The 18,520-nt window shown below is 43.3% G+C and overlaps 1 protein-coding gene across 1 annotated transcript; it reads left to right on the forward strand.

Moving 5' to 3' along the window:
- Positions 1-319: 319 nt before the first annotated feature.
- Positions 320-18,337, forward strand: SLC26A8 (solute carrier family 26 member 8; the record flags this gene model as incomplete). Its single annotated transcript, XM_080358187.1, is given in 22 exon segments — positions 320-337; positions 668-724; positions 727-766; positions 769-895; positions 2,824-2,963; positions 3,544-3,660; positions 4,565-4,740; positions 5,243-5,407; positions 6,090-6,239; positions 7,568-7,650; positions 8,013-8,160; positions 9,052-9,165; positions 10,365-10,442; positions 10,604-10,699; positions 11,248-11,354; positions 12,670-12,739; positions 13,550-13,642; positions 13,725-13,859; positions 15,009-15,368; positions 15,753-15,807; positions 15,937-16,115; positions 16,214-18,337. Coding segments are annotated over 22 exon segments (2,718 nt in total). The 3' UTR covers positions 16,424-18,337.
- Positions 18,338-18,520: the final 183 nt, after the last annotated feature.

An 18,520-nucleotide genomic window follows, 5' to 3' on the forward strand; every position in this document is an offset into this window, starting at 1 on the left:
TTGTTTTTCCTGCCTCAGCTGTCAGTATGAGAACTTAGTTTGAGATCTGCTCTTGCACCGGATTTTACTTACTCAGTATTCACTTTGGGAACTCACATCTTCACTCCTCTGAGTGACAGTGATTTAATTCGGATCTCCTTCCTGATACTAACGTTCTAAGGAGTTGGAGTCAGACATTTGGGGGATTTAAAAACCTGAATGGTATCAGATACCGATTTTATACAGCAAATTGCGGCATTTGTACAGCCTCAGATTAGAGCTGCTCTCTGTGTGTCAGACTAAGCCTTTTTTCTCAGGACTGGAAACAAGGAGAACCCAAATGGGTTCCTCAGCTGTGGTAGGTTTATGGAGAGGGATTATATTTAGTTCCCTGGCCTGCTTTTGGTATCACAAAATGGAAGGGAATTAGGCTCATTTTTCCTACAGAGTAGGAACAAGGCAAGTTCCAGAAGGACCCAGTGTTCCTACAACTGATTTGCAATTGATTTTTTTTGATCCTAAAAGCAGCATGTCTTCTTTCGTGGGTTTCAGTTGCCAGAGCCTTGCTTATCCCCGCTGTAACTACTGGCTTCACAGGAGTTATTTTGGGATGAACCGATCGCAAATCATGCTTTTAATTTTGGCATTAGTAGATACTTCAGTCAATGGCCCTATTTCTTTCTTCCAGTCTCACTGCCAAGAAAGGGAGCTTTCTTTGTGGTCTCCAGCATTTGCTGTTCCTCTGGTTTTGACTGTGATCAGAAGGAAAATACAGCACTAGGCAACGAGCAGCCTGCAGGGTCCAAAGAGAAATGCAGAGCGAGGAGCACTTCCAGGCACGCTTGGAAAGAAAACTGTCTTCTGCCTTGCATGGAGCACTACAAATCTCTCAGGAGAACAGACGGCTACAGTGCAGGTGAGTTCTATGCCAGGAATGTTTTGGATGTAAAGAAACTAGGGAGACTTCAAGCCCAAATGTAAAAAAGGTGCTGACTTCCCTACAGCTGGTAATTAAAATGCTGAACTGCACTGACTGATAACTGAAGCAGAACACCAAGTTGCAGCAACTTACACCTGAAGTGTACCAGTTCAGCTCAGGATTGCACTACCAAAGTTGCTATTTGCAATTTGCAAAAGTGTGTGTTTGCTTCAGGACTATGATAGTATGAGGGATGTATTCACTGTAAAGCCAATAGTTGTAGTTCCCTCCAGTGCTTACCTCAGCCCAGCTGCCAGACACAGGCTTTCCTTGGCGTTTTTCTGATTTGTGCCTTTTGATACTTTCATTTCTTAAATTTCAAGAGTCTTTTTCTGTTGTCTCTTAGCTGGGGAAATGGAACGTTGCATAATGGTATGACTGAGATTGACTGAACTGCGTTGGTATTACTTTGGAGCTATGTTCCTGTGTTCTTTGAAGAGAACGGATGAGGCGTTAATGCTTCCACAGCCTCTTTTTCCTGTCTGGCCAAAGTCTCTTTTGGGCATTTTGCTGGGAGTAGCAGCACCTGTTCTGCCAGGGGAGCCCCCAGGAGGCCGTCCTTGGCAGCACAGAACAATTCCTGATGTTCTTTCATCAAGGCAAATAGAATAAAAAATAGGAAGCCTGTTCATCAGCTTCCCTTTTAGTTTTGTTTGACTATAAATACTCTCAGTTTTCTTTCTGAATCTGGTTTTGGATGCAGAGTGGACTGTCAATGGTTATGGCTATGTCTACAAAGTCCTCCTAAGAAAGTAAATACAAAATCTCTGATTCATCGTTTATCTGGGCTTTGTTTCAGCGCGTATACGGAATCTATACTGAAACTTAAACTGTCGTTTTGAGTCCGTGGCAGGACTTGAGACTCAGGTCTAGCTATGGGTGTATAATTGTGACATGACCTAGAGTTTACAGTCTATCCACCCAGAAACACCATCAGAGGAAGAATTTTGTTCTGAAGTCATAGCTCATACTGTTGGAAACTTTATCATTGCACTTCGTGCTTAATAAGGAAATCTCTTTTATTTCCTCCCCCAGCTTGTCATTTAAGAGCTGTGTCTGCCTTGGTTCCTCATATTCTTTTCCCTGTTTCTTTTCCACTTCCCTATCTCATGTGTTTTCTCTCTTCTCAACTTTGTATCCATTTGTCAGCCCAGTGTGTCAACACCTTGGACAATAAAATGATGGAAAGAGACTCAAGTCTATAATGTTAATTGGGGGTCAGTCCCCACAGCCACTGTTCAAGGATGCCAGAAGCCTTGGGCAGATGCTACATCACTTGTATTTCGTTTGCAAGTAGAAAGTCACCAACATTGCGAGGGGATTAAAAAGGGAAAGAGGGAGCACAAGACTGTGGGGTTAGTCAGAGTTTCCCTACTGGAAATTCTGATTCAAAAACATATACACAAAATAAATCATGTAGGTAAAGTCCTGCTTCCATCCCCTTATTAAAAAATGTAATATGGGAAACATTTGACTGCGTTTTGGAAGGTGGGATAGAGTTGCCTATCTTCCCCACCCAGATGTAGTGTTTTTATGTTTTTTTTCTAGATTAGGAGGAATCAAAAACCATCTCCTATTTTTCTGTGGTGTTAACAAGGTCAAATAATAGATGCGTTGAGCTCTCTGGGCTCCAGTGCTGACAGGCTGTCTTATGAACCTCGCACGGAGTATTTGCCGTTCGTCTGAAAGGACGCGAAGGCGCGGGTGCCCGTGTGGGGCTCGTGTCCGGTGCCAGGGGGCCTGCGGAAGGCTGACCCTGCGCGGCTCAGAGGGCTCACCGTGGCCTCCCTGCTGTGGAGCATGCACTGCAGAGACGGAGGTTTAAAAGGCATCGCATGTAGCTTCACTTATCTGCTTCTTTCCAGCTTCTCCTGGGGAAGGTTCAGAAGGATCACACTCCAGATGTTCCCTGTCCTGAACTGGCTGTTTTCGTATCGGTTCAGAGAATGGATCTTGAGGGATCTACATGCAGGCCTGAGTGTTGGGATGGTTCAGGTTCCTCAAGGTAGGCAGAGAGAAAAAAACACTCCAACTTCCATTGGTATATCATGCTTTTCATAATCTATCTCCTGTGTGTGTTTCTGTTCTTTCTAATATCATGAGGTTATGTGGGAACTTTAACGTTGGAAGTTCCTTAAATCATTAACCTATTTGTTTGCATATTTGCGGGAGAACTTCTTTTCTATAATCAGATGTTACATGGTCCAATTTCAAGGACAGGACACTTGTCAAGATATAAACTTATAGCAGCATTTTCCTATATTGCAAACAAAATAACATGGTCTTTAAAATCCACCCTGCAAAATCAGGTCTGTTAGATATTCACGTACGTAGCCACCCCACTAATAGGTGGCCTAAATTAAGAGTTGTTCTGGTGCTCTGCCTAATTTCTAGTTAGCGAGGGCCCATGTTGTAAAACAGCGTTGGCTTTTGTCACTAACTGGCCTGGCTTTATCAGATCATGAACCGGGATTTTCATAAAGGTTGTCAGGTTTTAATCAGCAAAATTTTACTTAGAAATAGTAACCAAAGATAGAGAGCCGTCCCAATTTGCTTCATTTTAGAAAAATACTTTTGTTTTCCAGGGCTTTTAGGAGTTTGGCTGACCAGGTTACCTCTGCCAAATGTGAATGGCTTCCTTTCTGCATTCTGCTGCTCGATGACATATGTTATATTTGGGACTTCACCTCATATCTCAATTGGTGAGGTTTATTTTGTGCTGTGAAATGTTTCTGCAGGATTTAGAGATTATGTTCGGTGCTGCTTCAAAAAACTGGCAAGATGTCCTATCTCTTTCATCTGACAGGCAGATGTTATTTAGGTGACAATCCAGACCCCCAGCTTCTCAGTTCATTGTTGTTGAACTTCTGCAGCTGTTGTGCAATGAGAATTTTCACCAAGTCGGTCAAGTTTCAGCTGCAAGGCCCTTTGTACCCCTGAGGAGACGAGCCAGCACGGCTCCGGTGCTACCGACACCAGCGCAAAGGACGCGGCTGGAGCGCCACACGGTCGTCTCCTCTGTGAAGTCAAGGACAAGTGCAAGCTGCTTCCCATTTACCCCCAGGATGTTACTGTGAATCATGATTTGGCTTCTGCTCTTCTCTGTGCAGTTTCTTGCCATGACTGAACAGTTGATGCGTTTCCATTCTTAATTTGTTCAGAAGCTAGATTATTAAAATGCCGTTTACATGTGGCAAGGCCCTTCACACCATCATAATAAGTGAATGTGTGGAACTCTGGCCTCTTGGGTAACCTGGCAGTTCTTTCTCTATGTTTTCTCAGTCTTTCTGGCGGCTCATTGTAATGCATCCATTTTTTGTGCTTTACATTAAAATCTTGTTGTTGTGCGTTTGACCAGTTGAAGACTTCACTCACAAAATGGCAGGAATCTGAAATTTTCAGACAGGACTTTGGAAATGTTAGGTACTTAGTCAGAAACAGTAAAAATGGGTTATATATGTGGATTGTATATATGAATGAAAATAGACTGTCTCACACTGCACAGACTGACGGTGGGGGAAGAGATGGATTTGTGGTTTTACGATAAGTCTTTGTTGCAACATCTCATGGAGTTCCATTTTCTGTTCTCTGTTTTGTTGGTTCCAGGCTCGTTTAGCATCCTAAATGTGGTGGTGACAAACATTCTGAAGACGCTTAACTTCAACCAAACATTGTCCTCTAATGGTTCCTTGGACAACTTCTCAGACCCTACTTTTATGAAAGATTACATGGAGGCCTTAACATTTACAGCATCAATAACATTTTTTACTGGCATAATTCAGGTAGAAGATGAACCTGTTTTATTTCCTTCATGATGTATCCTTGTGCGCATTCTTTGTACAAATGTAAGAATTGGTACTGCTTGCTTATTCTTACCACAAATACTAAGTTCATCACATTTGAATACATACGTTGTGCAAAATGGGCCATGAAGATCTGTCTCTTCCTCTTGTGCTGTCTGAAAAACATATGATAGCTTAAGATTCATGTGTCCATGATTAATATATTCATGTGTGAACTAAATTATTATATTTTATGTCACCCAGTTCTGCAATGCTTGAACCCTTAGGTAGACCTGCATAACTGCGCACACTTGATGCAAAGTGCTCCTGTTTCTGGTTTGGCAGTGTATTGCTTAAATGTGCATAATGAAAATAGTATGTTCAAATAACTATCCATCATGTATGGCAGTGAAGAGTCATGCCCTTCAAATATGAAAAGAAGAAGGGTGGATTTAGACATTGATCATTATATCACATCTTGCTTCTCATTTGTTCCATGCAGTTGCTCCTAGGCTGCTTCTGCCTGGGGTTTGTAACGTCTTATGTGCCGAAGACTATCATTGATGCTTACCTCACTGCAGCAGCGTTGCACGTAATTGTATCACAGTTTGCCTTTATCTTTGACATCGTGCTTGATTTCCACGAGGGCCCCCTTGGCATTTTCTATGTGAGTAAATTCATCGTTAGTCAAAGAAACACCTGCTTCTTGGAGGTGGGGAGCAAAAAGAACAACTTCAGAAATGGAAGGCAATTGCCATCTAAGTCCATTGCTAAGGGCTATTTGTACAAGCCTCAGCTGTGCTTTACGTTGCCTTCCTGTTGTCTCGAACAGTGTATGGAGCTTATTGTGTGACGTGCAAGAAGAAAAATCTGTATGCATATTTTAAATTACTTATGTATGCCTATAATTGTAGCAGCGCACAAGTTAGAAGAAAAGCTACCTTTTCCCTCAATAGATGATCACGGGCAAGCCATTGGGCTCACAATATCTTTATTGTATCTAACAGAGACTCAGGAGAGTCCAAGCTAAAACAAGTTAAAGCTAATTCATCCTAATTTACTTTAGTAATGTCAATCAGACAACTTGAGAGAAAGATAGTGTAGAAGAGAGAAGAATGACCGTACTAGATCTGAGCTATTTTGTGGCGGTGTTTTCTCGGCAGATACCAATAGACAAGATAGATTTTAAAATACTGTTTTTCTCTTAGCATCTCTTTTCTTCTAACTGAAGATACCACCATAGCAGAAAGGATGAGTTCAAGTGTCAGGGCAGCTTATGTCAATCTCCTGGAATATAGAAATAGTTGTAGTATCTGCCTCTGATCGTCTCTATTATGATTGTTTTTCAGAACCTCTTTCATTTCTTCCTGGCTCTCCCAAAGGCTAATGCCACCAGCATACTGCTGTTTTTAACGAGCATGGCTGCACTACGAATCAGTACATCTATCATGATAAATTATAAACACAGTCTTATTGCATTTCCCATGGAACTTCTCTTGGTAAGTGATCTCCAAAATGTCACTGTGATAATTGAACTGACACAGTGTATAATATACTGTATTTCAAAAAACATTTCACATATTACTTCAGGATGCTGTTACATTTACAGACTGAGTCTTTGCTTACATCCTTTAAATACTCCTACAAGATTAACTGTCTTTAGATGTATTCTGCACAGTTGCAGGAGCACAGAATCACAGAATATATCAGTAAACATGAATGAGTCCCCCCTCAGTGTCCTCTTGTCCACTCTCCTCTTCCACCTGAGCACACCCAGCAGCTCCTGTTTAACCACGCAGGTCTCCTGGCTCCCTTCCTTGGCTTCCTGCGTGTCGGGATGCTCTGATCTTGTGCCCGGTAGAAACAGTCCCTGAACACCAACCAACTCTCTTGGGCCCCTTTGCCTTCAAGCCGCCTTGCCCATGGGATTTCCCCCAGCAATTGCCTGGAAAGGTCAAAGTTTGTCCTGCTGAAGTCCAGGGTTGCAATTGTGCTTGCTATCCTGCTCCTGCCACAGGAGATCCTGAACTCCACCATCTCATGGTCGCTGCAACCAAGGCAGCCCTCAACCTTTACCGCTTCAACCATCCCCTCCTTGTCAGTGAGGATGAGGTCCAGCGGGCACCTCTTCTAGTCGGCTCCTCCACCCTTTGCATCAGAAAGTTCTCGTTGAGGCTCTGGAGGAACCTCCTGGACTGTGGCTGCGGCCGAGTCCTTCCAACAGACATCAGGGAAGTTAAAATCCCCAGCACACGCAGGGCCTGTGGCTGCGAGGCTGCTCTCAGCTGTCTGCAGAGGCCTCCCCCGATCTGGTGCCTGTGATAGACACCCACAATAGCATCACCCCTGCCAGCTGCCCCTTCACTGTCACCCATAGACTCAGCTCGCTCCTCATCCGCCCCTGGACAACACTCAACACGCTGTAGTTGCTCTCACGTAAAGAGCCGCTCCACCACCTCGCCTGGCTGGCCTGTCTTTCCTGACAAGGCCACCGCCATCCATGGCCACATTCCAGTCATGGTGCTGTCCCACCATGTCTCCGTCATTGCCACCAGGTGATCATCTCCTGCCCTAACACAGGTTTCTGCCTCCTCCTGCTTGTTCCCCGTGCTGCACGCGTTGGTGTGCAGGCATTTCAGAGAGCGAGCCGAGCACCCCCATTTCCCCCCAGGGGTGTGGGGGCCTCCCACCCTCCATCAGCTCTGGAGTGCTGCCCCACTGATGCAAGCCCAGCTACCACCCCATCCCTCTTTGAGTCTAGTTTAAAGCTCTAGTTTAAAGCAAATGCTGTATAATCTCTGGTATTGCTTTTTGTTTTCTTTCCCAGATTATCACAGTCACCATTATTTCTAATCGCATTCATCTTCATGCTGAATCTAGTAATGCTGTGCTCAGTATGATTCCTCAGAGGTTAGTTGTTTATGCTGTTAATGAGGTTGTATTTTGGAGATACAAAAAGAGATGTTTCAGCCTGTTCTTGAAGTCTGATGTGGGCTGATTTTACTGGGAAGTAAAAGGAATAACTCTTCAAGAGATTTAATTGCATAATCATTTACGAGCAAATGCAGAACTCCAACTACAGTTTTCTTCGTTAGATTCAGGTTTCATTTACACACAGAGGAAGGAACTTGCATTTTTTGTGAGGTGGAATTCTTACATATTGAGATCATCTCCTAGGGGTGCTGGATGCCTCTGATAATGATCCTGGGTTTGGAGTAAATGTGGACAGAGCTCAGAACAGGTCTAAACTTATCTGTTCTCTGATTCTGTAGGTTTCTGCCTCCTACGTGGCCAGACTTATCAAAGCCAAGCAAGATCATACCGCATGCCTTCTCCCTTGCTATTGTAAGCTATTTCCTTCTTGTTTTTGTTGGAGACAGGTATGCTTCGCTTCACAACTACCATATTGCCAGCAATCAGGTGAGAGCAAAACTGTGCATACCTCCTAGGCCAAGAAGCAAGTTGAACTTGACTTAGAAATGAAAGGATGGAGTGAATATGCCAGAAAATGGTTTTGTAGCAGCTTGTTACCATTCCCCATAGAAAGTGGATTTTATAAGCAAGTAATGTGAAGGCCAAAACATGTCCACCTTTGACCAACAGGCCTTCGTAACTTCCCAGTGATGGGGATGAACCTCACACACAGAGTGCTGCAACTGACCCCTGAGAACCATTGCGGTCATGAATCCAAGAGACTATAAAGCATGATAAATTAATAGCTGAAACTGTAAATGGCCAGAGAAGCTGCAGTGTGGCTGCTGCCCCCGTGTATGTATTCTCTGCCCAGAGCGATTGCTCTGAGAGGTGTTTAGGCTGAAACTGTGTTAGTTTCCAGCGTGCTAGTAAGCATTAGGTGTTTTGCAGTTTAGCTTGTTATGATGACTTCGAATCTTCACTAGAATGAAACTAAGCCAGCAAGGAACCTGCCCTGACTTCTCAAAGCCTCTGGAGATAAATATAAAGGGAATGTCTCTTCCACTCAGCTTTTGTCCAGGTGCTGCGTGCTGACATATGCCATATGTTAGCTTGAAAGTCAGTGCTTCATAGCTTTGGGGTTCTAAGTGGATTTCTTTGAAAGAAGGAACTGAATTTTTGGGTCCATGAGATCCTCACCTGTGAAAACTGTATGGCTTTTAGGATAATTCATTTCATCATGGGAGACGTTGCTTCCCAGAAGGTTTCCTGAGCTCAGCAACACAGACGAGCAACGGCAAGTGTGAGCAAAGGAAAGGACTTCCTGATAAGCTACTTCTATGAAGGCAAGTAATTCATTTGGAGTTTCCTCTGCATCCTTCTGTTTCTGTTTTACAGGAGCTAATAGCTGTGGGGCTATGCAATATTTGCAGCTCATTTTTCAAAAGCTTTGCTGTCAGCTCTGCTATTTCTGGAACTGTCATTCAAGAGAAGACAGGTGGAAGAACACAGGTGAGCTGGCCTGGATTTGTTAAGGTTCCAAACTCTCATCTAAACTCATTGTATACTGAGCAGAGGCTGAGATTTAATCTAAACAATTTGTGAGATACACAGTTATGCACCCATGCATCATGAATTCAGATACCCTCTGTGTGTGTGCTATATTATGTACTATACTTACATGATCTTTACAGCACATAGTGTGCCACGACGGATGCCAGGATAATGTGGGGAGACATGATATGTTCATGCAGTTTAAAACTGTATTTCAGTGAATATATGGAAAAAGCCACAGAATCACAGAATCCCAGAATGTCAGGGTTGAAGGGCCCTGGAAAGCTCATCCAGTGCAATCCCCCTTGGAGCAGGAACACCCAGATGAGGTTACACAGGAAGGTGTCCAGGCGAGTTGGAATGTCTGCACAGAAGGAGACTCCACAACCCCCTGGGCAGCCTGGGCCAGGCTCTGCCACCCTCACCAGGAACAAGTTTCTTCTCATATTTAAATGGAACCTCTTGTGTTCCAGTTTGCACCCATTACCCCCTATCCTGTCACTGGTTGTCACCAGAAGAGCCTGGCTCCATCCTCCTGACACTGCCCCTTTAGATACCTGTGAACATGAATGAGTCCCCCCTCAGTGTCCTGTTCTCCGGCTCCAGAGCCCCAGCTCCCTCAGCCTTTCCTCCCACGGGAGATGCTCCACTCCCTTCACGTAGGTCTCCATATGAAAAATAACTCACACCCCCTTAATTCTGCCATTTCTTCCTAACTTTGGAGTACTTGTCTTCATGATTTTTTATTTTTTTTTAACGGGGGGAAAGAGGATGTAATATATAACAATATGTAATAATGTTTTTATTGTACCTTTTAACTGAATGCCTGTAAACACTTCACTGCATCACAGAAATAATTTTATTTCATAAAGAGTTCATTCCAAAGTCTGACTTGCAAGAGAAGTATCTTATTACTCAGGTGAAATTATCAAGCCAAAATCCTGCATTGTTCTGTTGTGCCTAAGAAAAGTCCATTCAGGAAAACTTTTTAGCTACAGAGAGCTCTTGCAGCTCGAGTATTCTAGAATTTGCACCATGTGCTGCAGCATACCTGTGGCCTTAGTTGGTGGTGCTACATGGCCCATACCTACTTGTTTAGAGAGGACAAGTAAGGAAATGGTTCTGCCAGGTCTCTCTAATGAAGTATTTCTGCCCAGTTAGCAGCAGCGATTGGAGCATCTGTGATGCTGGTGACTGCGCTGAAGCTGGGACACTTTTTCCAGATGATGCCTAATGTAAGTGAACCTGAAATAGCTATGGCAGCAGCCTACTTACTTCCTAAGCATAAAATAAATGAATTCAGTCATAAGACTTTAATTTTCAATTTCCTTAGCGTGCTTGTGTTTGCAAATACAAAATAACAAAATAATAGACACTATTTTTCTGATTTGCACAGGGTATATTTGCTGCCATTGTGGTGTTTAACGTGCTCCCTTTTCTTGAAAAGTTTCTGGACATCCCCATCCTGTGGAGACGGGACAAGTACCATTTTGTAAGTGGCAAAAATAAATAGCCGCGTAGAGTTCAGAACATGCCTTCAAAGGAAGAATGGATGCTTTGCGAGGGCAAGGCAAAGCAGCGGTCATTTCCTCAGAAAAGGGATCCTTTGAAATATCCGCTAAAAGAAGCGTATTGAAATATCTTCAAAACAATTCCCAATTAATTCCATACAGGGAGAACTGGTTATTGCTGTTGCTTCCCATATCCCCTGAGAAGGAAATTGTCTGGCTGCCCATGGGGCCACATTCCCCTGACAACTCTTGTGCAGGATTTCTCATGAAGAGAAAGAGCCCCGATATGATGCGGGTTTTCCTAATAATTGAAGCTATTAAAAAGTCTGGAGATTTGAACTGTTGTTCACGATCCTTGTTTGGGACGACTTCCAGGACTGGGTTCGAACAGATGTGCCAAAAACCTTGACATGTATTACCATTTCTAGCCTTTTTTTTTTTGTCTGCAGTTTGCAAATGCTGGGGCGGAGCTGCAGGTCTTTGTGCATCTTTTCACCCTGCGTGTTCTCTCTCTCTCTCTTGTTCAAAGGTTATCTGGCTTGTAACTTTTGCTGCAGTGCTTTGTGCTGGTCTTGATGTCGGTTTAGCGATCGCCATGGGATTTGCATTCTTCATAATCGCCATTAGGTCACACAGGTAATTGTAACTTTTCAAACAAATTACTAGCTTTTCATAGAGTTGATGTTTTAGTCAGACGAGTGACAATGAAAAATCTGTTTCATGTTTGTAAGCACTTCAGTCAGGTCATCCTGGAGCCTCTCTCACGCTATCCCAAACGGGTAATTCCTTCAAGTTTATGGGCTCTGGATTGGTCTCTTCTGCAGCTGTACCATGCTGCTGCAGGCTGTTTATTGAGGTGTAGGCATCAGTTGGGATAAACTATCTGTGTACATACTTCTACAGGGATAAAATGAGATGTCATGCCTTTCTTTCAAATACATTCCTCAGTCTTTGCTGCCATTTACCAAGTTGCTTTATTTTCTCCGTAAACCCAGTTGGGGATCAGGGAGGGAGTTTATGTCAGGCACACGTTACTCAGTTATTAGCTGCTAATCCAAAAAGGAAAATTATTCATAAATCCAAGCCACACCTCCTGAGATTTACCACGGTAGGGAGGTGCTTGTCTGAGTAGACTGAAGCCTCCAGAATTACATGGAAAGAGCTAGGAAATAACTCCGTTGCTGCAAACACCGAGCTGCTTGTGATCCGATCCAGAGTGGCTCTGAAGGAACCTCTGGGACGAACTTCAGTTGCTGTCTGAAACCCACCACGTTTCCTCTGCTCAGAGGTATCCTCTTGGCTTTGCCTTGGGGTTTCTTGAGCATTGTGAAAGGGCATTTCTGCAGCCACTGCTCAGTTAAGTGTCCCTGTTGTTCATACCACTTCAGGGTATATAACTGCTTATCATTATACCAAGCAGCCTGCCAGCTAGCCACATGTTTATTCCACCCATGGCCTGAACTGACCAGAACTTGCCTGAAAACCATGCAGCACCATTGGTGAAGCATGGTCCCCAAACCAAGATATTCTCCTTAGAGGCAAACCCCTGCACTAACACTGCTCCACAGCCTCCGGGTCAGACCCAGCCTCCCCGTAGCCAGCTCTAGCCCAAGCTGTAGCTGCCTCCACCTGTCTGTGCAGACGTATCTTTGAGAAGGGCTGTGGGGAGACTGAGAGGGAACATGCTCCCTAGCATAATAACAATAATGCAAGTGTTCCAGAGCTAGAAATGGGACATTATACATTCCTGCGGGCACCAGTCTACCTGAAGGCTCTGTTTGTGTACTGCTCCCCTCCTCAAAGAACAATAATTATGAGTTAATAACTTTTTGTACTCATACCCTCTAAGTTACAGCTGGCGTATTCAGTGAAGAGAAATGGAGATCAAGCTTCTGGGAACAGATGGTTTTTCTCTGTTCTCTCTGAAAACCTAATAAACGTCTTGTTTCAGAATGAAGATGGTGGTGCTGGGACAGATTCCAAACACGAATATTTATAGAAGTTTATCCACCTACAGAACTGTAAGAGGAAACAAAAGCCAAATGTTCCATCTCTCTCTGTAATCCAGCTCCTTCCCTTAAGTGCCCGGGGGTGACCATTCAGACTCGGCTTGTTTGATTCAAAACTCTGAAGAATGCTTAAGTATCTGTAGCGTGAAGTGATTCAGATACCGAGCTCATCCTGCTTGGGCCTTTGGAGCTCTTTGTGTCTATCTGCGCTGCCTCCATGGTGGAAGCTGCGCTGCTGTCATCTCCGGAGCTCTTTGGCATTTCTTCCTGACCTGGTTTTCTCAGTCTGGCTTTGTCCACTCTACATCTGTTTTCACAGGAACAGCTGTGCATGTACTAGACTGACTCATAGGTTAGGTTCTCCTGGTGATGGGATAATAGGTAGGGCAAGGGCCTTTTTAACACGTTATTTTCAAGACTTGCAACATACTGAACTGGGCAACACAGTAGTAGGGAGCTTGGCCTTTGCCACATGGGTACACTCCCAAGAAACATTTGCAAACGGTGGAATCATATAAGGACAAGGTTAGTAAGACAAAGGTATAGTGTATGTTTTCTGTAATGAGCATTAAAAATAATTTTACTTATTTTATAGTCAATCAACCGTCATCTATGATAGATCTGCTGGAGGTGTGTTTTTAATTGCAAGAGAAGCAGATTAGTTCATGGTAATCAGGTCCATGTTGCCAATGCCACTGCTAGTACGCAGTGTCATCGGTGATGTGACCAGACAAACTCTGTCCCTAGGGTAGAACCTTTTAAACTACAACACAGACAGGAGGGGAAAAATAGCTCCTGCTAGGTACAACTTCTGCTTTACAGGCAAGGGAGATCGAAGGCATCAAGATCTTCCAGTGCTGTTCTTCCATCTCTTTCGCAAACGTGAATCACTTCAAAACCTATTTGTTACACAAGGTAAACCACTTCTTCTGTCAGCGGAAGTTTCTCCCCTGCATTGGGGAGATAAAAACTCTAATGAACTGCCTTTCTTTTTCAGATGGACATGAAAGCAGTGCCTCTAGATGAAAGTGAAATGAGGGCTCTAATTTCACCTGGTGTGTCTGACACCGCAGTGGAAAGAAAAGATCTGAAATTCATTTGTGTCTGTGATCCACCTCTACAACCACCTACGGTCAGCTTTAAAAGTGTATTTATCTAGTCTGTTTGAGGTGTCTGGTTTTATGTTACTGAGGACAATGTTCTTAACTTGCCAGTACCAAAAAGGCTGTAAATGTTTATCTGAAGCATATATATATTTGCTGTATGAAAATAAGCAGACATTACCACTGTATTTCTTTACACATACTTTATGTGATAGAGCAATTGTAGCTCAGCATACTGGGTGAATTAAGTAGCAGCTGAAGTATTCAACGTATCCTCTCCTCGGCCGAAAGAATTAATTTTGTCAGTGCTTCAATAGGGATTTTCTTCTTTTTCCCCACAGAAGTGAGAGAATTCCCTTGCACATGAGGAATTTGTTCCACTGCCAGTACTGCCAAGTGCAAGTACAAAATACCTCAAAGGCAGCTACGATTATCATGAGTAGAGGATTTCTCATGTTTACAATAATTGGCTGCTGAGCATCTTCTAGGGTCACTCATATCCCTCTTTCCCTGAATTTTCTGAATTGTCTTAGTCAATGAAAGGAAAGGGGAATGGACTATCTTCAGAGATATTTTTCAAGCCTTTACCTGTGATTTGTAAAAGCCATTGTAAGAGAAATGGGTTGAAAGACAGTGGTTTGGAAAACATAGCACCAAAGTGCTTAAGAAGTGGAAGTGATAGATAATTTAACATAATCTTCTGAAGTACAAAAATGCAGAGACTCACTTTTCCTTTCTTGCATTGTAAAAATTAAAACACAATTGCCATGCAAGAAAGCCGATAAACCAAGGCGTGCAGAACTCAGCGGCTCATGTAGGGCCAGCTTACTGCTGCTCAGACGGGCAATGGCCATGGGCAATCTTTTGTTGCTGTTCCTTTCTTTTCTGAAAGGTCGACGTAACAAGTGAGATTCCAGCATCACGGGCCGTTTCAAGGTGTGGAAGAGTGAGGTACCACTGTACCTTTTATTTATTTCTTTGGTGGCCAAAGGCACTCTGCTTAACCACATCTGAGGCTTGCTAAGTTCACCTGCTACTCTGCGTACTCCTGTGGCTTACTGCTGTATTTAGTGTTATTTCACGTGTGTTTTTTACCATGAAGTGTCATATGATTTATAGGACTAGCTCATGGTCCCAATTCTTCCAGCCACTGGTGTACTCTCCATTCTCCATCTTAGGCACCATTTACAGAGAAACTGGTGAAGCAACATCACACAGACAGCAATTCTGCATCATCTTCAGCTAATTTGGTACATTGGTCAAAGTATGGAGACAATCTCAGCTCTAGGACACTGTTGGCAGGAGCAGCCGATGTGCAGTGTGTATCCCCAGGCCCTAACGCCGGATTTTGGACTGAAAAGGCCAAGGATGAAGGGAGAGGAGCCTGCCTGTCGCCAGGCTCTGCAATAGATAACTCCTCGGTGCAGCTAGAGCAAGAAGAACAGCCAGTGCATTTGCCATGTTCGGTTCACACCATTATTTTAGACTTCAGCATGGTGCAATTTGTGGATTTGACAGGTTCAGAGTCACTGCGACAGGTAAACAACCCAACTGATACAAATGTGAAACCTGAAGTTTACCCAATGCCGTACGTTTCTTGCTAGCCTAAAATATCTTGCAGCATAACAATCTGTGCATCTTCCAGTTGACCTTTAAAGGTGCAAGATTTAGCTATCGCTTCAGATTTCAACAAATTCCCATTAAAAAAGCCCCACCATCCATCCAGAGGACGTGCAAAAACCTGTCCTCCACTGCGACCAGTTCTGAAATCACGTAAACTAAAACTGCATTTATCAAAATGCCTACTTTGTTTTTTGCATTTTGGCTGTTTATTTTTTTCTTCTTTCCCTGTTTGTTCTACCTTCTAGTACACTTTTACAATGTAGAATTGCTCTAATGCCTGTATGGATTTCTTTCCACAGATCATCTATATGTTTCACAATATCGGCATTACAGTCCTTATAGCTAGCTGTCACTGTGAGTATAGCATTTGTTCACTAGTATCAACTTATCTCCTGGGATAAGTTTTAAACTTGAGTGGAATGTTTTAGCCGTACTGCTTGAAGTGATTTCGCTGCTTTATTTCTGCTCCTCCATCTCTGACAGACTCTGTGATAACACACTTTGAGAAGAGTGATTTCTTTGACAGCTGCGTCACCAAAGAAATGTTTTTCCTAACTCTTCATGATGCTGTGCTGGCTGCTTTGGGCAGGCACCAAAAGCCAGATGAGCTCGAACCTCCTGCCACAGAGCTTCCTGAAGAACCACTAGCTGAACAGCAGAAGGTAGAATGTTTATTAAATTATCCTCTGAGTAACTCCCGCAGTGCCACGGGCCCACCCAGCAGCACCCCGGCTTACAGCGGTGCTTGTGTGCGTTTCAGGAGAGAACCTGGTTTTTGAAGAACAGAGGCTTTTTCGCAACTAATTCTGACAACAAACTTATGCATGAAGAGTCAATATCAGATACCTCAAGCTCAGCCCAGAATAGTGCAGAACCAAGCTCTCGCTGGCAGTATGATACTCGGCCCCTTCAATCGGATTTCCAGGACACAAGCTGGGGGCAGAGGTGGAAGTATACCAGCAATCCCTGAGCTGCAGGTGTTGGGGAGCTGGGAATTCAGTAGAGAGGAAAAAGGTACAATCTAACCAACAGTTCTGGCGCTTATCAGCCTTCAATCCTCTTATTTTTTTCTATTCCAGAGTTCTCAGAATAGACAGCCTGACTAATGTCTCCAGTAATTCTGCTCTTGTAAACAAAAACCAACATTTTTGTTATTGCTTTCAAGCATTTTCAAGTGGATATGCTGCCTAGAAATGCTGAAAGCAGAGAAGTTTCAATGTATAAGATCATTCCTAGTTTTGTAGTTCATTCTAGGAAATTATTTATGTTTGTTTTCTGAAATTTTGTAGAAGTTTAAATGTCCAAACTTAGCACTTACATATTTATTGCTTGCTAGTAAGTAAAATTAATCTGCCATATTTCAACAGATTACATGCCTTATTTTCAAATGTATTTAGAATGATGTGCAACTTCAAAGAAAACATTTTGTTATTACTCTTCAACACCGAGCTGAAGTTGATATTATCTGCAATAAAATAATGTTGTGTCCGTCCCTTATTTCTTCCTCAGGCCCTTTCTAATCCACCAGAACTAAATCCCATAGTATTTTTTTTATGGCTTTGTAGTCCTTTACTGAAATAGTGAAGAATGGAGGGATGTATTCACTTTGTTCTGAAGAGCCAGGAAAATTGTAGACTTAGATACAGTTAGAACAAAACCCAAAAAATAGCATAGCTCTATTTTCTGTAGGTCGGGCACAGAGTTAGCTGCAGTAACACCAGCACAGGGGCGTGAGCGTGGATTCCACTGAAAGCAGCAGCATTTAACAGTTCCAACAATACGCATCACAAGGTTTCACCGTTCTCTCATCTGGAGGATTACCCCATGGCACAAATTGCCTAGAATGAAGAGCTGCAGGTGAATTACTTTTAGATGGGTGGCCAGCACTGTGTATATACACTATTCAGACCCTATTTTAAGGCAAAACTTGGATTGAAATGATGGATTTTTTGTGTATAGATCCTGTGGTCTGGGCTAATTCATTAACATGAACAGCTCTAACTTTTGCTGCTGGGCATTGTGTGGTATCTGGATGCGCCGTAACAGCAAGGCACCTCCTCTGAATTCTGCTGCTCCTGGCTGCTAAATTTTAGCAATGATACAACAGCTAATAGGAATATTAAAATTAAACTGTCTGTAATGTATTCCAGTGTGTTCTTCTAATATTTTTTTCAGTTAAATTATTATTGCTTCCAAGCAGTTTCTAGAGGGAAGCCGCAGCATTGCATGTGTAAACTGCAGTGGTAAAGGAGTTAGTGAACGTTACTGTGTAGAGTTGCTTACTGTAGAGGAAACTGAGCCCTGGAACCCGCATACCTTTCGGACTGAAAGACAGGAAGAACTGAAAGCTCAAATGGTGTTGAGTAATTCTCCAACCACATATGCTTCCCTGCATTGTTTTGGATCCTGGCTTCATGCCAGGCCCCTCTCAGCTCCGTTCAAAACAGAGAGGTACAAAGCTCAGGAGAAGCATAGCCCTCATTTCCAGATTCTGTTGGCTCTCCCACCACAGCGTTGATTTAAGATGAAATGGCACACCTAGCTGTTGGCACGATGGAAAGCCTCCATTGCATACTTAAGAGACTTTTTTTTTTGCTTGTTCTGCAAAGTGCCGATTCTTTCCTTCCTCCCGCCATGACTCTGCAGAGTTGAGCACCAGGGGCCAACTCAGACGTCACTATGTTAGTGTTCAAATTAAGTTATATTCACCTTGCAAAACAAAGATTTTGCTGAGGGGAAGTCCAGACGATCTTTTTCCCCTATAGCTGTGCTGTGCCATAACTCCACTCCCATGTAAGTGCTTCTGTGTTTAGCCAAGCACAAATCCCTGGCCACACACTGTGAAGTGACAAAGCACAAACCTTATGGCCAAGGACTCCACCTACACCTCTAAAAATCCACAGAAGTGAGAGTTCAAAGGCCTGTCTGTAATCACGTGTTCATGGGCAGCTTGATGTTCTTACCTGACCTAGTTGCAGCTACAGTTTTTCTGTGCACACAGCACCTTTTCAATGTCCTTCCCAGGCAGTGTGATGCCATGACGTTTTCGTAGCAGGTTATGCTGCAG

This window comes from Nesoenas mayeri (genome assembly GCF_963082525.1).
Source record: "Nesoenas mayeri genome assembly, chromosome: 23".
NCBI classification, from domain to species: domain Eukaryota; kingdom Metazoa; phylum Chordata; class Aves; order Columbiformes; family Columbidae; genus Nesoenas; species Nesoenas mayeri.